At 35.2% G+C, this 25,999-nt stretch overlaps 2 protein-coding genes across 2 annotated transcripts in view; both read left to right on the top strand.

The window, feature by feature from the left end:
• Positions 1-959: 959 nt before the first annotated feature.
• LOC136801035 (peptidyl-tRNA hydrolase-like) overlaps positions 960-25,999 on the top strand; it is a 30,048-nt gene continuing 5,008 nt past the window's right edge. The window contains exons 1-5 of the mRNA XM_067057664.1: positions 960-995; positions 8,064-8,277; positions 8,769-8,868; positions 9,059-9,104; positions 9,299-9,545. Of these exons, the coding sequence (XP_066913765.1) occupies positions 969-995; positions 8,064-8,277; positions 8,769-8,868; positions 9,059-9,104; positions 9,299-9,541 (630 nt within the window). The 5' untranslated portion in view covers positions 960-968 and the 3' untranslated portion in view covers positions 9,542-9,545. The remainder of the gene's footprint in view (positions 996-8,063; positions 8,278-8,768; positions 8,869-9,058; positions 9,105-9,298; positions 9,546-25,999) is intronic.
• On the top strand, positions 23,509-25,734 carry LOC136801020 (5-hydroxytryptamine receptor 4-like). The gene has a single exon (XM_067057640.1). The coding sequence runs from the start codon at positions 23,637-23,639 to the stop codon at positions 24,747-24,749; it is 1,113 nt and encodes a 370-aa protein (XP_066913741.1). The 5' UTR covers positions 23,509-23,636; the 3' UTR covers positions 24,750-25,734.

Raw genomic sequence — 25,999 nt, 5'->3', positions numbered from 1 at the left:
TCTTTGCGTACGTACTATATGGACGGCCTCGACCAATAGCTGCCAGATTCAGAGATTCACTTAGAGCTCTAAAGTACCTCTATACCTTGAAGTTTATGAATTAGGTTGTGACCTATAATATATATAATTAAACTTTTTGTAAACAAATTTTTCAAAAAATTTGATAATATTAGCAAAAAGCATTTTTTGATTTTTTGCAATTTTTGCTGACGTCATCAAATTTTTCAAAAAATTTTACTTTGAAAAGCTTGGCATCATTAAGATTCATCTTTGGTTCAAATTTGACAAAGATTCGACTTGTACTTATAGAGTTAGAGCTATTTTACAATATATGACGTCATAATTTGATGACGTCATAATTCTCATTTTATTTAATAATTAATTTTTAGGTTGATATCTAATTACGTCACAACTCGTTCCTGAAACCTTAAGGTCATCTAAAAATCCATAATTGAATCCCTGAGCATGGGTGCTATTGATCGCGGATCTGAATTTGTGATTTTTACAAATCTAGACACGCCCTAACTCACCGGAGACTTTTAAATTTTATGATGTCATCAATTATGATATCTTAAAGCACTTTTCCCCTAATTTCTCAAAAATGGCAAAAAAAAATTTTATTAACAGACATTTCTAAAATCTGCATTCTAATACGCTTCTTCTAACGTGTAAATGACCATGCCTAAGGCCCCCAGTTTCGGCACCAAATTCATATCCTTTTTGGACATGCCATAAGTTACTAGTGAAAAATCTTTATTTTCACTCCCTACAGGCAACCTTTGTGAAAGATAATTGTAGTGAATAATTGTAGAACTGAAAGGCTTCAAAGTACATCTGTATGGTACTAAGAATGGAGTTTCTAGCACTAAAGGATTAAAAAGTTCTCTTTTTTCTTGATTTTTCATCTTCATTTTTAATCTTAACATCTTAAAATAATTTTTCAAGGGAATTAAAAATAATTAAGCAACATGCAACACTCTAAAACACTTAATATTGTAAGTATTTCCTTTTTTTTTGCTTTTGTTTTTTTTCATGTATACAAATCCAGGATATGTTTATCAAACCTTGCTTGCATTTGGCAACAAAGCAATCTTTATTATTTTTGTCATTCATTTTTACAATTGAAACTTTTGCTATGGTTAAGGGTTTTAAATTTACTGTATTCAAAACGCGTTTATTCTTCGTCACGGATAGTCACGTGACTTCGAAAATTGCTCTCGCTGTAAAAGTCTACCATTTTGAATCGGGTGAAAACATTGTATATCGTTCAAGCCTGTTCAAGCAGTTTTGGCCTGAAATTGTGTGGAACTGACTATCTCAAGATGCCAAAAAACTGTTGTGTCACTTATTGTCATAACAATAATTTGAAAAATCCTGATAAGAGTTACTATCAGATACCAACTGATCCTTCGAAGAGAGGAAAATGGTTAAGAGCAATCAATCGTGTTGCAACAACACCTGATGGTAGAGTGATTCCTGGAAAATTATGGGCGCCTAATTCTGTCTGGACTTATGTTTGTTCTGATCATTTTATTAAAGGTAAGTGATGCTCTGGTCCAAAAGAGTCCAAACGAAATCATTGGGGGTAGAAAATTAGGATGTGTGGGAGTGTTTATGTGGGTCATTTCCCTGTATAACATGTCAAATTGTTGTGACTTGTTGTGATTGTATACCTGCTCTCCATGGTGTAGATATTTTTATGTAGCTAATATTTTTGATTTTTTTAAGAGAGAAGTGTGTGTTGAGACAAGGTACCGTAACTTGGTCTTGTCGACATCCCTCTAATTCCGACACCCTTTTTATCAGCTGATTTTTCTTTGCTTAGTGGTCAGAGAGGAATAATCCTTTTTATATCAGTGATTCAGGCTTTCATATTATTCCTTTCTCTAAAGAAGGGTGTCGGAATTTTAGACGAGGGATGTCGATATTAGACCAACTTACGGTAGTAAAGGTGAAAATAATTATCCTTTCATCATTATTATTATTATTAACTGAATTCTTCATTTTATTATATAATATAGGTGAACGATCACTTGTGACATCCGACCCTGATTACGTACCATCTATTTTTCCAAAAAAGCCATTGTCTTCAACCGCGTCCAAATCGCCAAAGGCTAAGAAGTACAGAACAGTTGCAAGTCCACATCGTCAAAAGCTAGAGAGACATCAAAGGAAAGTTTTACGCCAGTCAAAAACTAAAAACAAAGGTATATTTTTAATTTGATATTTTTTAATTTAATTTGTTTACAAAAATCCACTGTTATTTTGTATTTTGGTAGGTGTTGGGTTACTACTGGCTGATTAGCAGGGAATTAAAAAATCAGGTTTTCTTTCAAAATTCACTAGACACATAATAATAATATAATAATATCTATCAGAGAAAGCTTTTTGTTTCAGTAATGACAAGAAGAACATATAGTATTCCTGACTGAGCCATTTTTATGCTTTTAACTCTTTAATTTTTGGATCTAGAAATGTCACGAAGGCTACGACTTCAAAGCCCTGATTTCCAACCGACATCTCCAATCCGAATGCCAGATCAAAGTCAAGCCGTTCCAAATATAAACGAGGAAAATGAAGGAATAAGTGATGACATCAAAATGCCTGATGAAATGAAATGAAGCTAAATGTGATCATTCCAGCCATAAAAATGATTTACATTCTGAAGAGCTAAAACGAATTTATGAGGAGATGAACAATTTGCGTTTGGAAAGGGATCAATTGAAAAAAGAGAATGAAGAATTGAAACATTCAATGGCATCTTCTGGACTGAGATATCAGGCTATTAATGATGATGAGGCAAAATGCTTACTGTTAACAGGATTGAAACCAAAGGTTTTAAAATCTGTAATTGATTATTTGAAGAAGGCTCGTAGCCCTTCCCAGAAACCACCAAAACATTCAATGGAGGACCAGATTTTGCTTACCATCATTAAATTGAAGCATAATCTTGTTTTTGAACTACTGGCTCTGATCTTTGGTGTTTCACTAACAACGACCATAGACTATTTCTGGAGTTGGATTGATATTATGTACATTAATTTGAAACGCCTCATTAAAATGCAAGATAGAGACAACATTTTTCGAACTATACCGGCACATTTCAAGTGTAAATTTCCAAGGTTGACATCTATAATTGATTGCTTTGAGGTATTTGTTGAAGCCCCTAGCTCCCTTTTAGCAAGAGCCCAATTTTACTCACAGTACAAGAAACATACAACCATCAAAGTTTTTATTTCGTGTACACCCCTTGGTGCGATAAATTATGTATCTCAGTGCTATGGTGGTAGAGCTTCTGATGTACAAGTTGTGAAGGAATCTGGCTTCCATACTTCTAAGTTTCACATGCCTGGTGACCAAATATTGGCAGATCGTGGCTTTACCTTGGTTGAGGAATTTGCTGCTGGAAGCTCTACGGAATTGCTGATTCCTGCCTTCACGAAGGGAAAAACTCAACTTTCAGCCAAAGAAGTAGAAGTTTCACACAAGATAGCATCGGTGAGGATTCACATTGAAAGGGTAATCGGGCTATTACGTAATAGATACACTATTTTGAAAGGAATAATTCCCTTACGACTAATAAAAAGTATTAAAGATGAAAACAGTTCTTCAATAATCGCCAACTGTGACAAATTGGTTGTTGTATGTTCAGCCCTGACGAATTTGAATGCAAGTATAGTATTTGATAAGGATAAACCACTACCAAATACTAGATTGATATCTGACACTTTGTAGCTGATTGCTAATCATGCAGTGTGCTAATGTACAAATTGATACACACCTATGAACTGTTGATTGGATCTTGGATTTACTTCAACGTTTTTTTACATTAACTATTTTTTTTATATTTTTATTCAGAGAAAATGTGTATCATGTGAACAGATGTGTAAAATGTTTATTTTAGTACAAATTCCAAATCAAAGTAGTTTCATTGGTGAATTTCAATAGAATATCATTGTTGCTCCTGATCTGAAAATATAATTTTAGATTCTATTCTTTTTCTGCCCAACACTGCAAAGTTACCCCGAAGTAGCAAAAATAAAATACAGTAGACTCTTTTTCGATGACTTTACATCAAAATACTTTTGAGTGGCATTTTGTAGTGTAGCAATTTGTTGTTGTTCAGTAGAAAATGTTCCAAAATGGCTGTCTATTTGAGAATTTCCCAATAAATATGCATGAGAAAGGTTTCACTCGGTGCCAGGTTAAATTAAAAAGTTGAATCAGCTTTTCAAAATTGATGTGAGGGAGGTAAGGATTTTTGAACAGTTGACCAAATCAATCAAAACTTGTTTGTTAGGGTTTCAAGTAGTTTCAGGGTACATTTTCGGTAGTTTTTACTAAAAATTTTCAAAGTTGATCGGTCAATTATCCTGGTAGCTCTAAAGATACTTAATGATTCTCAATTCATCTTGATTTATTTGCAGGGTAGTGTGTGGAATTGGATTGAAAAGCATACCTTAAAGGAAATAAATTGACGGATTTGTCTGAAATTTGTCAAATTTTAAAAGTTCCTGCCAAATTTAATTTATTTAGCCATCTGCCATTAGCATTCATTAAAAGCTGGCCAAATTTAATTTTTTTAAATTTTATGTCCGATTTTTCACAATTTAATCCTTAAAAGAACGCGATATCAAATGTGTTCACCCTGATTTTAGATTTAAAAGTCTGTCATCCGGTAAATTAAATTCCTGCCAAGAATAATTTTTTACCGTGATCCGCCAAATTAAATTCCCACAATAATTTCTTCCCTTAGGGCAAGTTTTCCCATCTTGTTCAACTTATGCCTCAATAGCCGACAAAGGGACAGGAATAGGACAAAATAGTAATTGAACAACATGAAATCAGTCTTTCTTCAAGTTTTATCTCTCAGTAGATTCAAGAAATAACATTTGATTACAAATGGAGCCTTAGATAGTCGATCAATCAATAAAAAATATAAACTAGACATAAAGGGTGTTCCAAAAAAAGTTTCTCTTCCGATCAAATGGTCGATGAATCAATAAAAAATACAAATACAAAAAAGTCCCTCGAATTTGAGCAGAATAGAAAATCAATTCTTGCTTTTTCTACACGGTTTACAACTCCAAGTTCCTGGTTTTGCAAGTGTTTTTCTCCCAACACATTTGGGGTGGAAAAATTTGAAACAGGTTTTGCACTTCATCATGTAATCTTCGTCATTTGAACAAATACTACATTTCTCACCATCCTCAGGTGTATCATCTGGGATAACTTCTAACTCTAGTTGTCGAGTCAAAAGTTCGTGTAGAATGATGCGCTGCCAAAACATGTCACAATGATAAACTTTTTCTCCGAGGAATTCTAAGTTTTTATCAATACGTATAGTAAGATACTCTTTAGGGGTCCAAACAAAGAAATCACAATAATTTGTATCAGTTGCCAACATTTCGAGTTGCATCTGGTAGTAATATTGATGATCTTGTTCTAAGTAATAGCTTCCAGTAGCTTCACAAAATTTCACATAAAAATTGTCATTGAGAATTTCTTGCTTCAATGAAAGATTTTCATTGTTACCTATTGTGTACGGGCATTTGACCTCCACTACCCCATATGAACAACAGGAACAATAAACAACCGAGTCAGGGGAAGCCGCAAACCATGGTAAAGGAAAATAGATTGACAAACCAAATGATTTCATATCGAAGTCACTATGGGTATAACAGTCCAAACAGCTCATGATTGGTTGGCAATCACCAACAATATAGTTTGGATTGCCTTGAGATTCACAATATAAGGCTAATGCTTCGGATTCCTTATCTCGTCCCCAAACCAGAGGCCTTGCATTGATACGTTTGATCTTATCTGAACAAATTCCTTTTATGACGTTTTTGTTGAAATTATCAGGCGTTGATTTACAAATTTTCTGAAAAGTCGATCCAGTTATTCTACCAGCTCTTTGCTGGTACCATGCAAAGCTTAATGATTGGTTACGTGTAGCTTCCTCAACATACACATAAGATTCTAATGGCACTGCCTTTAGGTCTGCCATTGTTTTTTCAACTAAAAGGTTATAATCATCAAGAGCTAAATTCACGTTGTTTGAATTGTACAAGTATCTAAGCGACTGCGGTAACTTTGGGCGAGTTTCTTGTGGTGGATTTTGTACCACAAATCTCTCTTGGTGTTCCCCAAAAAGACTCAATGCCACAGTTTCTGGTGAGTGCTCTTTGACATTCTTTAAGAAATCTTCAAAATAGTCAAGTTTCACAGCTTTGAGTGGAGGTGTTGGTTGTTCTGATGCTTTGAGCTTTGCTTTTGCTTTGTCAGAATAAATCATGATGTTTGCAACTAAAGCACCGTCAATATTTTTAGTAAAATTCTGATTCCACAGCTGCGGTAAGTCAGTTGGGGTAACCCTTGTAAAGCCGATTCGAACTGCTGCTTCCATTTTGAAGAGGATTGCTCCAACGTGTGAGCATGTTTCATCCAATCTAAAATGTACAATAATAATTACTGTAATGACAGGACATAAAATAATTTTAATGGTGTAGTTCTAAAATTTTCAAAGTTCATCAACAAGTACCAACAATCAACCATGCACAAAAAAGTTAAATGTGCATAGTTGAATGAAGGGTAAACAAATTTTCTTTCTGGTCTTCAAAATAGATTTACCTCGCTACAAAAAATATGAAAAATACATGTCAGTTTTAGGTAGGTTTATCTAACACTTACCCTGCCATACATTTACAGTGACCATATACAACGCTTCCAGAATTTTTCAACACAACCCAAGCAGAATGAGGTTTGTTGGTTGTTTTGTAGGAAGGACGTACATCAGCAATCACAAGAATGACATCATTGACTTTCATGTGCTTTATTTCCTGTACCCAGCCGGCAATGTAGAATTTAAATGCTTCTAGTGATTTATACTTCTCCATAGCCTCTTGAGAGTAAATTCCTGTGAAAAAAAACAAAGCATCATATAACTGTTAGGATGGACAGTGACAGGGTATGTCCAGGAACAGACAGCTGCTGTGCCTGTGTGGTGCGTGGATTGCAGTTCGGGCAAGTCTAGCTACTCAGGTGCAGGCCGGTGTCCAGGGATTGACAGGATACAAACACAATAGAACGTAAAATAATTCATTGCTAGAAAAATTACATACTTGGAGATTTGATCAAATAATGATAAAGGTGGGGATATGTATGCTCTGGCCATTGAGTTGGATCAGAAGTCCATTTTTGTTCCTCCATTTGCAATTCAAAGGGACAGCGTTCCAGACCTAAAGTAAAGTATAAGTATAAGTAATGACAAGCTCCCATTTTACAACAAAACTTAAAGTCATAAAAGCATATAGGTTGCTCACTATGTGACAATATAAATATAAACAAACAGCATAAAACAGAGTTGCTATTATTCAAGTTTTCAGCTTTTTAACTTACCAATAAGTTCTAGTTTTTGTTTATATCTAATCCTTGGTTCTTTTTGAAGCTTCTCCATATAATTTTCTGATGAAATGGGGTTCGTGGTAACCTTTTCAGTTGCATTTTCTCCCATCTTGGCTTGCTTTCCAACTGAAAAGCCACGAGATTTCAAGATTGTTTTCACCCAGTTCAAAATGGTAGACTCTTACAGCGGAGCATTACGCAATGTTGTGACGTCACGCCGTGGCCAAGAATACACACACAGAATTCTTAGGTTCATCAGGTGTCGTATGGTTGGTTAGGCTAAGTCATATCTTCCTTTGTTTTCAGCCTAAAACTCCTACTCTTCGGGATATGCGCACTGCTCTTGTTTTGAATTGAATTTCTCCGTATAGATCGCATGCGCACTGAGGTTTTGATGAAACAATAGAGAGTTTGGAAACCCAATTCCAATTAGCTGTGTTTTGAACATTCTTTTATTTTAAATCTCTATTGATAAACATCTTTTGTTTATGTATAATTTCTATAATGTTTAATCCTATTAAAATCGAATTCTTGGCACCATAGCAGTGCCTATATACCAAAAGTAAGGCCTAAAAGCCTGGAGCGGTAATTTGTGTAGACTAATGCTTGGTTAACAGGAACCAATAAACTTTGGAATTTCTTTTACCTTTATTTAGATTGCTGGTTTGGGAAATCATTTTGCAAAACACAGTCGTCATAGTGTTGGCATGCGAATATGCGATTCGTTAGCCAAGAAACATAACTTATCATGGTCTTATGAAAGAAAATATAAAGCCTTCACAACATCTTTGTCTGTGCAAGATCACCAATTTATCTTGTTCAAATCAAAATGGCCAATGAATTTGAATGGAAGAAGTCTTGAAAAAATAGGTATAAGCTAGCCCATGAAATTGACAAAACTATTTAGTTGATATACAGAAATAATTTAGAATGTTGGAAGGCTCGATGAGAGTAGTAGTCAAGCTAACAAAATTACACGAATCTGAATCTGTCAAGAAGGATAGTAACATCGATACAAATACTAAATTAAAGTCTATTTCAAATTAGCTGGCAGTCTTTTTTCAAACTTCAATAACTTTTGATAGAATTTGAATTAATTAGCGATTTTGTGCTCGTTGGAAAGATTATCAGGAGTGGAATATGATTATAATAAAAAAATCGATGAAATATCTAAAATGAAGAAGAAAAACGAAAAAGAAAAAAAAAACTTTTTGTCTATTTTTGCTATGGACATGGCTATGGCTAAAAAAAATTGAAAAATATTCTTGTAATCGGAAGATTTAAATGAGTTGAAATTAAATGGGTAAACAATAAGTACAATTATGACCACAAGTAATTTTATGGTCAACTTTTGTTTGCAGTTTCAGACTTGTCTGTAGACATCAACAAGGTCACAGTGTTACATGATGAACTTGATCGAAACCTTGGAAAATGTCGCTGGAAACTTAAAGGGAGTGCCAAGTAAGTTTTTTCTTACTGCTAGAATATTGAAACGACATGAAAAAGTCAAAAATGCGTTCTAGGGTACTCGGACCATACTAAAGACGTTTAAGTTGTTTTCTTTTTATTTTGGTATCAAATTCAAGATATAAACGCCTGGTACACACCAAATATTCATTCCTAGAAGAGCCATTATTATATTTTCTTTCAGTGGACACAATGGTGTGAAATCAGTCATACAATCCCTCAAAACTGATGTGAGTTTTCAAATTTTTTTTTTCAATTTTACGAATATTGGTATAATGGACACCAGATTCGTTCTGGACTATAGTAAAACCTATGATATAACGTTAAAATTGTATTCTCGGTCTTCAGTTAGGAACGTTTATGAAATCTTTGCCAATAAATTCTATTGAATTTAAACAGTTTTAGATTTCTACTTTGTTATTAGAAATTTCGTCGTTTACGCATCGGTATCGGTCGACCGATCAACAAATCGGACGTGGTGGATTACGTTTTGTCTGATTTTACGGCAGCCGAAGAACAAGAGTTTTTTGAGGTGGCAACCAGGTGTATAGAGATGTTAAGGATGGATGTTTTCCCTGATGAAGTTGTAGAGGTTGGTCAAAATGAGGCGAGAACAGTTGTTGTTGAGGGATATGCGGATAAAGACGATACGATCAAAGATTCCTGATAAGGTTAGCTCTTTTTTTTTTCATGTTTAGTCTCACTGGTAAAATTAGTTTAAATAAGTAAGTTGTAAGTTGTAAGTTGTCTTTAGCTGTCGCTAATAAGATGACAACAACAAAGGTGACTGTCTCTAATAGAATCACTAACTACCAAAAAAGAGCCCGGTCGACAGATTTTCTGACCGAAAATTGAAAAAGAGTCGAAAAGTCTTTTTCATACCACCACCAGGACTAGATGAGCGTTTTGATATTAATGCAGTTATCCAACTTTAACTCCTTGAAGGATATCAGAACTACCAAATTAGATTCTTAAGCTTTTTTCCCATTGGTGCATCGAGGGTGGGCTTTTTTTCGGAGGTTCTCTAAGGCGCTAATAAATTCTACTGGACTATTTATGTTATGATTGGAATAGTCAATTGAGATGCTTGCTGTAAACAATTATACCATGATTCAATCAGGAAGTGAGAAGTGTTAGTCTATCTCGAACTCTGGACTGAAGTTTCTGTCTAAGATTTAATGTTTTACGTTTTATACGGAATGGTTCAGGCAAGAACTCTGTATGAGACCTGCAACGAATAAATTATTGTGGGCAATGATGTGGCCGACCACACTTGCAGTAAATCTTTTTTAACATTCATAATCAGTTACGCAATCTTAAAGTTGGAATAGACGTGTGAAAATATATTCATGGCACGCACAAGAAATATATAGGACCAGGGTTAATCCTGTGCCCAAGTTCAGGAGTTGCCATAAAGCCATTATGGTAATAACCGGGAGGGCACATTGCTATACATTGTAGGACCAGAGTTAATGATGTGGCCAACCACTTTCACAGTAAATCTTTTTTACTCAAACCTAAAATTGGAATGAGAAAGTGAAAATGTATTCATGGCTCACACAAGAAATATAGGACCAGAGTATCTTTCCCTTAAGCCTTCGATATGATTTGCTTGAATATGATGGAAAAAACATCTTAAATATTTCATGTGAGAATATTCGAAGTAATGAATATTTTACATAACCTAAGCATCAAGCATTATACTGGCTAATGAATATTTCATCTTTCTTCTTTCTACAAATCTGCACTTTTCAATTAAGGGTATGAGATACGATTGTTTGAATTTGCATTGATTAAAACATTCCTCGATGTTCTGTTTCGCATGTTTTGCAATAACAATCATAACGATCTGCCAAGTTTAGACTGGACCTTTATTTTGATTATTTTTGTGGTGATCGTTTTCCAGTATTGAGATGAGTCGCACTTGATCGCATTTGATACTTTCTATCCTGTTATCTTGGACGTGTGGTAGTATATGCTTTGTTGATTGAGCTACTTTTAAAACTCTATGTTCGGTTTTTATGAAAGGAAAACCTGTTTTTATTCAAAGACTTTACCCTAAGATTAAATCGTTTCGCCATCAAGCTGTTAGCAAGGAAGATTTTGTCGAGAAGACTTTTATTTTTGGATGAGAAACTCATCTTGTCAACGTGGAAGATTTTTCAAGGACTTCATATTTCATAATTTTGGAATCCATCTTTCTGACAGCAGTATTGCAGTATTATAAAAACAATTTCATTTCCACGTGAACCAAAAGCATGGTTTTTGTGACATTTACAGTAGCAGCTTTCGTTCTAACAGGCGTAGGTACCGGCATTTTATCATGTGCTTTATACGGACTTTTAAAACAATTCAATGACTTGGAGTGCGAAATGGAGAGACGTTCGACTTCTTGGAAAATCTCTCAAGGCGCTTAGAACAATGGCTAATGAAATGGGAATTATTTAAGACATTTTACAATATACCCTAAAGTCTATTCACGATAAGTGTGCACTCTTTTTTCATTTACCTATAACTTTTGAAGGAATTCTTCAATCTTTATAAATTTGGTATCATTGGAAAGATATTAGTGAGTGGAACAATTTGAAATAAAAAAAATTTTAAAAAAATTCTAAAAATGAAGATGAAAATGAAGAAGAAAAAAATGAAGATCTTGTAGAAAAGTGCTATAACTATCATTTTCACTGAAGTGAATCCTTAATCATCGAACGTCATCACTGTGAAAAAAATTCTCTAAAATAATCATTCAGTCAAAAGATATCAAACAAAGTTATAAGCTGATTGAAGTCTAAAAACGCTGTTTTCTGCAGTTTTTTGCTGTTTTTTGGGGTCAATCACTTATGAACTTTGTATCATAACTTTATATTGAATAAATATTTTAATAAAATTTCTTCACAGTGATTATCTCCTAAAATCAAAGAATCTCTCCAGTGAAAATGATAGTTATGGCACTCTTCTACAAGATCTTCATTGTTTTCTTCTTCATTTTCATCTTCATTTTTAGAATTTTTTTAAAAATTTTTTTATTTCAAATTGTTCCACTCACTAATATCTTTCCAATGATACCAAATTTATAAAGATTGAAGAATTCCTTCAAAAGTTATAGGTAAATGAAAAAAGAGTGCACACTTATCGTGAATAGACTTTAAGTTTGATTTTACTCATTATGTAAATTTCTACTTTGTTTGCAAACTGATCCTGAATAGATGTTGATTTACGATACCATTGATTTTGTATATATTTTTTTAGAATTGCTAAGTTTTTCAACATTTTTGTTAAATGAAAGTTTAATCACAGTTGGGTCAAGATAAAAGAGAATTGTATTTTAATCAAACCCCTTTTTAGCAATTTTTACAGATGAGAGGTTCTGATTGATTCGAACGCTTTTTGCCAATATACGTATTCAGCTACGGTTTGCAAGGACGCGGGTTCAGACCTCTGCCGTGCCATACCAAAGACTCCCCAAACGGTACTTGATGCCTATCTGCTTGATGTTCAGTATTTAAGAGATCAAGGGTACGATTCAGGGAGAAAGAGTGGCACCCTCCCCCTACCATCGGGTAGATAGCTATCCGAAGAGGAGCCTTTGGGTTGCCTCCGACTGCAATGGGAGACTTAAGTACACGTTTTCTAATCGGTCATAATCTTTTCCTAGTTGGAACGAATTTTTTGTTTTTAAAGTCAACGGTGTGTTAGCCTTGCCCTTTTCCCATTTTAAGTCTGGTTAGATCAAGTTGATCTGGTCAATTTCTTTTCCAGCTCGGATTTTTTATTAGTTTGAGATCCATAAACATTATGAAAGAGTATCTAGAAATGGTAATATGGTTTGTAATAGGTTTTTAGTTTGCTGGTTTTGCACGTAGGCTTGTTTGGTTTTGAAATCAATTTTCTGGTTAAAACTTGCGGTCAACTATTCTCCTGAAGAGAAAGAAAGTGACCCTATTTTCTGGGGGAGGGGAATCATATCTGCTACCTTCAAACAGCTTGTCACGTTTTAAATTTTCTTTCATATTTTGTTTTCAATAACAAAAGCTTTTTCTCAGTGATGTGGTTTTAAAAATCATCTTTTATTTCCTGTTTTTCCACGAATTTTAAAATGCTCTTTCAGCGAAATCAGCAAGTTACCGTGAGGTTATATAACTTTCAAAATATAGATCCGATTGGGTCGCCGTGTATCCAAGGCTTTATGGACGCCAGAGAATATCTATCTGGCGTTATTATTAACCATCAGATAGCCGATGATACACAGGGAACTATGAACCCAGGATGGTTGACACTTTAAGTCTAACGTCTTGACTAAGTTTAATTTTGCAAACCATGATATCCCTAATTCTAAGAAGACGTCGAATACAGTTAAAAACTCATCTTCTTCTTTTATATTCAGTTCATCTTCGAAATTTAATAATATCATCAAGATGAGACTAGTATCATAGTTGGACGGATCCCAAAATGATACAAGTCATCTGGATGATAGCCGGTCATGCACATCAGGAGTTGTGATAACAGAGAGAAGTGTTAGAAGGCCGAAATTATGTCGAAACAAACTGAATGTAATTTGTGTGAGATCTTAGGTTTGGATGTCAAAGTTGTCGTTCTTATAATTTTGAAACTTCTTTGCTATGGAAGTGGAATATGAAAAAATTAGCATATGTATTTGGTTGACTAGGAAGAAGAGCCCCAAGACTGTTGAAAAATTTTTAGTAGAGCTGCGAAAGAAAAAAATCTGGTGGATTGTTTTTGGGGTGAAAATTGACTAGAATTGCAAATTTTATGCAATAAAGACTACTGTGGCAGAAGATCCTAGTGCTAAAATGTAAAATTAAACAAACAACAGATGAGATGGAGATTATATTCAGTTCATCTTCGAAATTTAGGACTACACTTTCTCAGTCACAGCTTGATTGATTCATTTTAAGGATGATTTTTATGTAGGAGCTAAATAAGTTTAAAATTGTTCACTTTGGACACGATAGATCTTCCTAAATTCCCCACAAAAATGCAAGATATTTTAATAAATTCAGTAAGAAATTAGGAACTCTTGGGGATCGTGTCATTTTTTTCCATCTAGATGGTGCGCTCGTCCATTTTTTGACACTTCAAATGGGATTAAAAATCCATCTGATTCCCATCAAATCGTCCATCAAAATAGGAAGACGATAAGACGGTAGCCTGATAACAAAAACCTTCACCTTGTCTTAGACAACCGTCTGAAACCCATCTGATGTGTTTATTTTGAAATTTCGTCGTCAGAGATCAGCCTTAAATTCTACATCACGTCTCAATTATTTCCCAATAATTAAACTGTTTTTCTTAAACTAAATTTCGAACCCGCGTGGGCGTTTTTAAGGTTGGCCAAATGGTTAGCAGAATCTACTGACACGGCAGAAATAAGTGTCAATGTTCAATTTCTTGTCATAGAATATTTTGCATCTTTCCCACAACTTTAAACGTCATAACAGAATTTTATTAGCAATTAAATAGATGAGTTTGACCCTCGGAGGAATACTTAAAGTCTCATTTGGGAATTAGAAAAGTGCGTTTTGATGAGAAATGCAATTAAAATTCTGCGAGAAATCATTTAATGATTGAAGGAGAGTGAACCAATGAAGTAGCCCGAAGGGCTAGAATCGAATCTCCTTGGTGGGATTTGAAGCCAACAAATCCTACCAAAGTTGCGCGGCCTTGAGCGGCTCGCCTGGTTTTTACACAAATGACAGATTCAAACTAAAATTTACCGCTAAATTTTGAAAAAAATATCAATCATATACAAGGAATTGCTAGATTCAATCTGTCGTCAAAAATACATTTTTTAAGGCTTCACTTTTTCTTGCCTGAGAAAGGTTAGAGATTCTACTCTAGCCCTTCGGGCTTTAAACTCAATGAAGTGAACAATATTGTCATTACTGATGACAAGGCTTGTATTTGAGAAATTGGCAAAAATCAGTTAGTTGTTACTAGACGGTTCCCGTCGTCGCAAACGCCGGTTAACGGTTTTGCTTGCACATCAAAAGCCTTTAAAATACTATAATGTGGGTTAATTCCAAGGCAGCCTAGTTAATTCCTGACATTGTTTTGGCTTAAAATGCCGAATACAATAATAAAAATTATACTTCTAAACTTTCTACATTAGTCAAAATTTTGTGTCTGTAGGCCTCGATGGTATGTCTTTTTAAGATAACGGAAGTTTGTGTTCAATGAAATGCCATAGTGACCTTGTCAAAATTATCGAGGGTACCCGTCGTTGCAGACGCCCAAAGGTGTCTGAGGTGGTGAGAGGGTTGCTTCTAGGAAAGAAAAAGCTTTAGTTGTGAAGGAGAGGCTCGCGCTTTGCGATTGAGCACTGAAGGTTTTCCCGTTTGTTGGCTTCACATGCGGACAGCTTAAGACCGGCGCATATGCAATGCAACCAACATTGAAACCTTTTTAAATAATGTTAGACGAATTTAATCATCAAATAACAATGTTGGATTTTGTTGCGTGTGTTGATATAAAATAATTCGAAATCGTGCAACAAAAATGCCACACCTTTTTATTTGAAACTTTGTTACGTCGCAGTACTTTTTCATGAAATTGACGTCAGAACTTTTTTCGTTTACAAAATTTTTTTTCTTTTTTTCATAAACTTACTATTTCTCAATATATTTAATCGCACGGAGGCAGTCCCGGCACGCCAAATATTAAATATATACTACACAATTTTTGCACGGAGGCAGTCCCGGTACGCCAAATATTAGATATGCTAAATAAAATAAGTTTTGAACAAAAGTTCAGAATCACTACAACTATATGAGAGCGAAGAAGAAAGAGTATCTTTGTTCCATGGAGTTCTGCTGCCGCGGAGGCACAGGAGAACCGAACTCAAGAGGGCAAAGTTAATCTTTCTTCTTACCCAATTTGTCGTGATGGCAAGGGTTTCGTTTCGTTTTTCAGATAAAAGTTCTGATAGTCTTTTGTAAAAATGTTTCGTTTCTCTCCCCATTCCGCCCATTGCGGTGAAAACAATTGGGGTAAAGGAGTCGTGCTCAACTTTCATGATTCTTGAATTGTAAACGTTCTTTTTCTACCTTTCGTTTGCATCGCATGCTTTGGAGACAGTGGAATTCCTGAACGTTTTGGCGATTGGGTTGAAAAGCCTTACGTCGAAGAATGCCTTCTGGCCAGGAATCCAAAATACCCTAGCAGCAATGTCGAGACGAGCACGGTCTTGGATGTTGGTCGATTTAGTTTCAAAAGTCTCACCTGACAAGGTGGTCAATGTCGGTTCGACCTTCACGTCCTTGCATACTTGTGTCAGGAGGGATGCTGTGGTGTCACGGATGGAATTATGACGCTGAATGATGAAACCGCCTTTCTTGCACGAGAGTGCGTGTCCCAGATCAAAAGGTGAACCACATGGACAGAATTTCGTTTATAAAATAGCAGTGTAGAGTCTTCTCTAATCCGAGTTTTCTACGCTTGTCAAACTTAGCGCGAGACTTTTTGTATCGAAGGTGGATAGGTTTTCTAGCCACGGCGTTCAAATTTTAGAAACCTTAATATGTTACTGGCCTAGCGTTACAAAGTTTTTTCATAAACTCAATTAGTATAGAAGATTCCAGTGTATATGATAATTCCATGATTCTAAGGATAATTTCCATATGTGTTAAAGGTCTTTGGTCTTGTTTGATCCAGTAGCGTTCTCGGGTGTCGGAAAATTTGCGTAGGAGAGCACAATTTTGTTACGAAGTAATAATCTTTTAATGTTTTTTTATTTATTTCATTTATTCTTTATTCAAAGGAGTCTGTTAAATTGCGTGACTGCGCACCTTTTAAAAAGTGGCTCTCTTTGCGCGCCCGAAATTTTTGGCGTGCCTTATAATTGACATGCATAATGCTATGAATAGATAATTACTTTGTTATAAAATCTGCTCCCCTGCACAAATTTTCCGGCACCCCTGAGAACGCTACTGAGATCTTCCTAATTCTCCCACAAAAATGCAAGCTATTTTCATAAATTCTGTAAGAAATAAGGTACTCTTGAATGGTATTTGAGGCCCATGTAATAGTTGGTAGTTAGGAATTACTAATTTCTGAAAAAAGAGAAAATACCAGAAAATACCAAAAAAAAAATCGTGCTCGTTTCGCTCGTGTAATTTTCACTAAGATATTTACTTTAAACTGGTATCTGTCAAAAGGTTTGAACTTAACCTTTCCAGCGCGCAACATTTTTATATCTTCAGCCCGTCTGCGCGCAACGTTTTTTGATGAAAATGCAATTTTCACGATAACCGTTATAACTTTTTGAAAAATTAACTTCAGAAAAAAAACCTTATATTTTTGGAAAGCCCTACCTTTCCCCTTTCTAAATATGTTTAACTGAGTACTCCAAAAAATTTTGGACAGAAATTATGAAGCCAGACAAAAGGTATATGAAAAAACAATGTCGCGAAAAAGTCATTTTTGGTGCAAAACTTCAAAAAATTATAGAGAACTGAAAAATTGATAAAAACACTTACTTTTTTCTTTAGAAGGTTTCTTTATAAATTAGGTAATACAATTCCATACTTTTGAAAAGCCAAATAAAACTCTAAAACACTTTTATAAACCCTTACTTTCATAGCTAATTTTCTGCCTCCTCAGTTTCACAAAATCACGCAACATAGCTTGGTCTACCATTTCTATTTTTGAAAAATGTTGCGTCATACCAAAACAAACCCCGATTGTTTCTTATTGGAAATTTCACGCTGATTCCGATTTTTTTATCGGTTTTACCGTACCACTGACGGTTGGGGCGTAATCCGACCAAATATAAAGGTCACCTTAACGTATCAGATACGTCTTTCGGAACGTATGGCGAACGTATCAGGTACGTCTTTCGGGGCCGAAAGGTTAAGGTAATATGTATAAGCCTCACAGAGACCCAAAGCCTGTTCACCTAGACATCTCACGTTCACATCTTATCATTGCTAAGTTAAACAGAGACCAAACTCTTTTTCATTTTCATTTCCTCTTTCTTTATATTAAAAACATAAATTTAGTTTCAGTAGAGATAGTGCTCTACGTTTAAAATCACGATTCATAAGTGTATAAATTAAAGGGTTACAAAGAGCCGTTAAATTTTTTATGGTATACAGTATATTGAAAACTTCATGAGTCAGTTCTATTTCTTCCTCAAGCCATATCATTACGTCGACGTACATCCGTAACGCGAAATACGGCAACGTGAACAATACGAACGCAACAAACATTAAAAGTAGGCAAAATGCGGCGTGTAACTGTCTTTTAGCCGTTTTTACTTGCCCGTAAATTTTAATGTCGGCTTGTCCTTTAAGTAGCCGGCGGATCTCTTGGAATATGATAACGTAGGCTGGAAACATGAACAGGATGGGTAGTGCAGTGAATAATAACATAGAGAGGAAGGTGAGACACACTTCGAAGATGAGAATCCAATCTTCACCCATTTGCTCAGGTATTGAGAATATGTAAGGATACAAATAGATGACTTGGAGTATGGATGCAATCAACGGGATGAGCCAGACTGACAGTAAAATCTGTTTAAAAAGTTTGTTAGTTATAATGCTGTTATATTTCAAAGCTGACATGACTGATATGTAACGCTCAAATACGAAAGCGCATAAATGTAAAGTTGCAACTTTGGTTAAACCAGAGGTGATGATGTCTACCAGAATATTGAACACCAAACAGCTATGGCAATCAGGATCGTGCAACTCCTCCGATACTTCAATAATAATATGTAAGGCGACTGTAATAGATCGAAACCATTCACAAACGACCATGCTACACAGAATCTTGTTCGGGAAGTATAACAACAGAATTGGACATTTGTAGAACACAAGCATAATGAACATGGTTAGAACAGCAATCAGAATCGCAATTATGGAATTGGTGATGATAGATAGTTCCATGCTGATCAGCTTCGGTGGTTGTCTTCCCAGGATATGTTTCGATTATTTGTGACTATTTTGTAATCAAATCCGTGGTAGTGTCTAGCAGCGACTTTGAACGTTAATTGAAGCAGATGCTGTTATCGAAGAAGTTGTTTTATTCGTAGCTTTGCAAGCAATGATTGGTTCTCGTTCAACCGGCCCCTTTTTTATAGTTTCCCCAAAAGTGCTGATTGTATCATTTTCTCTCATTTGTTTCGTTCCCTTAAGGCTCTATTTTTTTTTTCCTTTTCTAGTTTTCTTTTGTTATGCATTGTTATGTATTTTGAAATAGAGAAATTAACTTAACCATCTTGACTGTTTCGTTTTGCATTACAGTAACGTAAGTTTACTTAAAAATTTCTTCTTTTTGGTTTTTAGCACTTAGTACTTTCTTTGTTCCTTGTTGTTACCATTCTACATGATTTACATTTCAAAAATCAATTTATTGGCTAAATTTAGCGATGATAGTTTCTTTCGTTTGCTACTTTCTGTCTAGGAAACTTATGTTCCCTTTTGTAAACTTTTCATTCTTTCTATGTGGAAAATTTCACAAGAACACTTGGTTAATATTATGTAAAAATCTAAGAACAATTGAAGAACAATCTGAGCCTCATTGATTTCAGAAATTACCAAGAAAACACTAATTTCAAGTCATCAACTAAGTGTATTAAGAACATCATAAGAACATCTCATTTTCTGAAGAAAGTAAGAACATATCGATTCCTTTTATTTTCTTTGTCAAATTTAACGAGCTCTCGTGGCTATCATCAAGGGACATGATGCTCCTACAAATTTCAAAATCTTACCAATATTTGTGTCTTTGTCTTACAACAAGTTCAATACCCTCATTTTTCGCCTTTTTTCGACTTTTTTGAAAAGTAATGTTTTAGCATTTAGACCATGTTCAGACGTTACGGTAGTCTGGATACCCAGGCTAACGTTACGGTTCCGTTTCACTCCGGTATGATTTTCGTTACAGATCGAGAGTGTTCATTTTAGTTTCAGAACGTTTCGGAACAAGAAAACGAAGCAGTTCCGTTCCGATGAAAATAATGGAGCGAAACCGTTTCGATCTGTTTTGCTTTGCAACGTCTCTCTTTTTTGACGTTTCGAATTTTGACGTTCACACTTGTTTCGGAAACGGAGCGAAACGGGGACATAACATCTGAACATGGTCTTAGACAATAACTTTTTATCTAGTCGACCAAATTTGAGAAATGACCCCGCAAAATTTAAGTTTATCCTTCCTCTTTCCAATGTAAAAGGATTGCCTCTTTAAAGGTTCATAGAAATCGAGAAAACTCACTTCATAGAGGGGGACTTTTTTCTGAGACACCCAGTATTATTATGAGATAAATTGTTTATTTACAAGTACTCGTACATAAGCATATTTTTACTTCAAATTTCACGAATTTCATGTATATTTTCTTTGAAAAGATTAATATAATACGCTACTCTTCATAATCCATACTTTTTGTTTTCTAATATTGGGCTCTTCCAGAAAAAAATTGAGTATGGGAGGGGGTGGAGTATATAACATTTTTTGAACATTGTGACTTTTGACCCCCCGGACAGCAGGTCTAACCCCCGAACAAGCATCAGTTGACCCCCCAGTTGATGTTTTTCAACAAAAGATTTGCATTGCATTCACTCCCTGAAATAAATATAGGTATGACCTGGCTTTCTATACGCTTTGAGGTTAAAAGAACCTGGTTAATTAACTATTTTGTGGCGATTCACGATTGGGGATGAGCTGAAGTTTTTACAAGATACTTCACTAATTGGTCATTTAAAGTGATAGAGATGACGCGTTCTTTTGAAAAAGTAATAAGATTCTTTTATTACATCTTAACGACCAACCAAATCAAATAAGAGCTTGTAAAAACTCCAGCTTGTCCCCACGATTGTGAGGGAGCACTCATTGATTTTTTTTTGATAAGATGTTCAATGAGATTTTGTGCAGAAATCTCCCAGGTATCTGTTTTTAGTGACCTTGAACACTCAGAGAAAATTAACGAGAAGATAATTTTTAGCTCAAACAATGAATTTCCTCAAAAGTTTAAGGAACTTGATACGTCGAATGTTTAAAGAGGGCAAAGTTATCAATAACTTCGTTTTTGTAGAGGTTGTGCCAAAGTTTTGGAGCTTTTGGCCCACACATTTGTTAATCCTATTGTAAAGTTATCATTGGCAAATTATTGACAAACAGTGATTATCTTTTGAATCTATTTTCATCCAACAATCTCAGTTGTCATTGTAGAGTTATGGAGCGTTGTTTCCTGTTTTTGCTTGCCTTGATGGGTACTTATAAACATCGTTTAATAATTGTTGTGAGGGACTTGAGAGGGCAGAAGAATTTCAACATTGTCTTTTTCTGATAAACTCCAAAGAAGACACGGTGGCCTATTCTTGTGATTAATATTATTTTTTGAACGTCACAATCAAGTTTTTGTGGTTAAAGCCAGCCAAGACTCGCCAATTTTTTTCTAGTTTCAACAAGAGCCTCCTTGTTTTCTAGATGAAGTCACGATGATGAAGCCTTTGAGGCAAAGTAAGGGCTGGGCCCATTACCCGGGGGGCACTGGGTTTGCAGACTGACGGTATGTGCGGGCCAAAAATTGGCTTTTAAAATTGCACCCTTACAGTGCAGCAAAAATCAGTGAAAATCATACCCTTAGAGTGCATTTTCCCCCACATTTTCGATCCCTTTCGGCAAAAAAATGGTCAAAATTCTAGCATTTTTGGTCAAAATATCTAGATTTTTCAAGAATTTTCTGAAATTTCTACCCTCCCTTACAGTGCATCTCTACTTTTTCCGACCCTTACAGTGCATTTTAAACATATTGGAAAAGGTACCCTTAGGACCCGCACATACCCGTCGGTCCTTTTGCCCAGCTGCCCCCCCCCCCCCCCCGGGGCCCATTATTAAAGCTTCTTTACCCGTTTGAAATGACTCCAATAAGTTAGGCCCTTCTCTCTTAGACCATTTTTTTTTTTTATATGATATGCTTATTTGATTATGGATATGTTGATGTGCGACTGGATCTTTCACTTCGAAATTCGGGTCGTTTTGTTGATTTCTGAACCATATTGTGTGTAGTATTTTTTGTTAACAAATCGTTTCTAAAATATCAAAAGATGAGGCATTCTTTCATCGGCCTTAAAAATAACAAGTGTTTAAGTGGGATGTTTTGATGGTCCTTAGGGCACTCTTATCACGGGTGTGTAATCGGCCATCATTGTCATCATTATGATTTTGTCGGCTAATGGTTAGGTTCATTTCCCTTAATCACAAATTATGTATACTTCTGTGGAATTGGCTTTCTCTCCCCTCCCCCCTCAAATATTGAAGCCCATGACCAATTTTAAAGTATATCCTGGAAGAATCCTAGAAGTTAAGAATCTTGAGTATTTTGGTTAGGGTACGAAGTTGTGCCATTTTTCATCAAATTGCTCGAAAATCTTGAATGATTTAGGTAATTAATAGAGATCAATTTTAGAGCTCTGCGCTACCTTTTTTTGAGCTAGTTTCCTTTGAAAAGGAAAGCGATTTTATATAAAGCGAATAGTACCCTTATTGCATTCATTATTCGTGCGTCTGAGGAGGGCGGACTTTTTTGAAATTTGGACAAAGTAGCTAAATTATAAATTGTCACCTTCGGATAAAATCTTTTCATTATTAATAGAATTCTACAGTTATTGATGTCCGACTTGAAAAATGCGAATCATTCTCGGTCGTCAATATCTATCATTGGTCAAAATTTCAAGTTCAAGCTTCCCATTCCTGAAATCAGGAGTTTCACGGCTCTTTTCGAATTTTTCGATGCGATAGCGAACTCGAACCCAGACCCTTTGATCGCTATTTTTATGATTCTGATTGCACGTCCGTCAGTAAAATCAAATAGTGGCTATAGATTTTTGTGATACACGCTTTTTTTATAAGAATGGTGTAAATCCATTTCATCATGGATATTCTTATCATGCTTAAATATTCTTACAGCATTCTTAGATTAAGATCCTAATTCAGACTAGATCTAATATTTAATACGAGCGTCTCAAGCATAAAATTGCATTTTTGTGTGAAAGTAGTTAGCTTTACTTACTTATAATTGAAAATGCTCTAAAAATGGCATTCTTAGCCTGTCTTAGCTTGAGTAGCAAAGTTCTATGATTGTTGTATTCTTAGCATATTCTTAATTTTTTGGCCATTTTCACCATGCGGACATTCTTATAACGCGTATTCTTATAAAAAAAGCGTGTAGTGCATCACCAGGAATTGATACTATAGTAGGTCAAACAAAACGAAACGAAACCTAAAATTACATCGATATAATCTTTAGTTTCCTTTCAACATATATTTTATTTTGAAAATATGTCTCAAATTGGCTTTAACATATAATATTAATTTTGAAAATATGTCTCAAATTGGTCGACGAGTATCTACTTTTCTAAATACTTTTATCAATAACGAAAATTTTCGCTTCCGTTATCAATTATGTCTGTAACCCGATCTCCAACATGACGTCATCGAAAGCTAATCCTATCCATGCAAGTTTGTTTTCACAAATAATGGACGAAAACAAATTAATCTGAATTCGTGTTGAAAGTATTCATCCCTCATATTGCAACTCTTATATCCTGTTCCAACTTGCCTCCTCTGTTCTTTGATTGCCTTTTAGTGAGGTAAATATTGACCGAACCTATCAGTCTTCTATATGAAGTGTTCGCAAAGAGTAATCGATGTTTATGCATCATATAAATATACAGGACAAGCAGTAAAGTCTGTTAAAAATTCAATAGTTAGTTTGATTTGATGGAAAAGTTGTAAATTTATGCATGTCAGTCTTCGTCCTTGAAAATAAAGATTTTATTAATAAAGAGAGCACCCTTTCATTGGTAGCCAAATTTTACTCAAGACAAAACTGTCAGAAAGAGTACATTGTTTTTTTCATCACGATGGCATCGTCTTTCGCATCCACGCCCATTCCGCCCACGCCCATTCCAACTGCGAGGCATCACCCAACAATCTATCCAGAAGTCCTCTACGTTTTCATCGCCCTCATTATTCCGCCCAACGTCCTCATCATGACCGTCTTCTTTCGGAATCACCACATTCGATCAAACCAAGCCAACAAGTTCATTTGTTCGCATGCTTTCTTAGATATCCTTGTCGGATTGATTTTCATCCCGTGTTTACTTGGGTTAAATGCTGAAGATAATTTAATCAAAGGTGGTATGATCATGTATTCTCTCCTAGTCTCTTTGCTTATCCTACTCTTCTCAACGTTCGATCGCTACATTGCTATATGTAAACCACTCCATTATGAGAATATCGAAACCGACGAACGAGTTCGTAATATGATTCTATTCGCTTGGTTGTTTCCCTCCTTGGTGGTAGCGCTACCGTGGATTTGGTTGGCCAAAGAGGATGACAGTACTTTTCTGAAGACAGAGCATCGTGCTTACCTAGGAGTAGTAGTGTTCGGTATCCTAGCTATATTGTGCATCATTATCTCCGCTTACGTTCGTATATTGAAAGTCGGCATCAAACATTTACGGGAACAACTCATGTTACGTGAATTTGAACACTGGACACGACGTTTACCTATGGAAATCAAATTCTCGCGCATGTTTTTTTCGCTATCTTTAACCTTCTTCATCTTTTGGGTACCGACTGGTTATATGACATTAACGGACGATATTTTACTAATCGGAGCTCCTCCCACATGGCTTCAACAGATGAATTTCTATTGGGTATTTGTTGCCAGTTTCCTTAATCCGGTCATTTATGCGATTTTTCACAAGAGGTTTCGAAAATGTATTAAAGTGATGTTCACTCAAGGCCACAATATGTCATCTGTGGTTCACCCTATCATGGATGGCGACACGTCAAATATCCGTAAAAGTTTCCGTAAAACACGACTATCGACCGAAAACGAAAGTTTATAATGGGTTGTTAGATTAGAACTAACACTGATTTTATTGAAAAAAGAAAAATATTTAAACACATTTTTGGAACCCAAAGTTCATCTTCTCACATGGTGGTAAAAGGACTCGACTTCGATATTCGATTTGGATGCACTACCTTAAGTTAACCTTCTCTTTAGAGTTTGGAATAATAGGACGATCGTTGCAGATGGAAACTTTATCTCCTACCCTAGCGATCAGAGAAAATATTATGGTTTATCAACGATTCCGACCTTCCTACTATTCCTATCTCTAAAAAAGGGTGTCGGAATTGGAAGAGGGATGTTGACATTAGACCAACTTACGGTACTCATTCCGTGTGGGTGTGTTCAATTGACGGTCTAAAGCACGAAATAGAAAGATTTTTTCCAAAATGAAGAAAAAAGGAAACTGTACTTTTAATTGTCATTATATCCTGCGTATGCTAAAAAGTTGAGTAGAGTTAGGTTTTTTTCTCCCTTAAATGGTAGGGCTGGGCCCATGTTTTATTTCTTTGTAACATTTTAAAACTAATTGTTTTATTGCTATATTTCTTCCTACCATAACATATGTTTGAAATTTTTGGAGGTCGTTTTTCGAAATCTAACCTTTTCCTTCCAAGATTTTATCTAAAAGTGCATTTATCATGATTTTCTTGTAGCTTGTAGTTACAATAAACAATCGTATACTTTCTCTTTTTCGTGACCTTCCTCGCACTCAAATTTTCTGCGAAAAATAATTTAAAAAGTTTAAATCCCTTTATTCTGTTCTAACCTTTATTTAGTAATCGATTGGCACCCGGGAATCTAAACCTTTGCAACTTATTTGTATTTTAACCTAAGGGCCTTTTTAGACTGGCATATATTTAGATAAATATATTCAATAATATTATTTCATGAATTTAAATTAAATGTCCTGATATCATTTTAAACATTTCGTTCAATAAATTCTGACTTTAAAAGCTCGTATAAGTTGGGAACCTTATCAAATTCGAAAAAAGTTGTAAATCAAAAAATAGAATCTACCGTACTATAATATACTAATATGTTATTATTATAAGGATTTCTGTCTGATTATTAAAATTCAAAGCACTTCTATTTTTAGACGTCGAAAACCGTCCAAAGTTTTTTCCTGGGTCAACTGGTATGTTTATTACGTGTGTTATTAATAATAAACATTGTACCTTATCGGGGAAAACTTCGTCGGGGAAAAATTCGTCACTTGCTGGTAGTTGGCAAACGCATTAAGGCCGG

Source organism: Clytia hemisphaerica, unplaced genomic scaffold (assembly GCF_902728285.1).
Source record: "Clytia hemisphaerica strain Z4C2 unplaced genomic scaffold, Clytia hemisphaerica genome assembly, whole genome shotgun sequence".
NCBI lineage: Eukaryota > Metazoa > Cnidaria > Hydrozoa > Leptothecata > Clytiidae > Clytia > Clytia hemisphaerica.
This window is presented reverse-complemented; position numbering and strand designations above follow the sequence as displayed.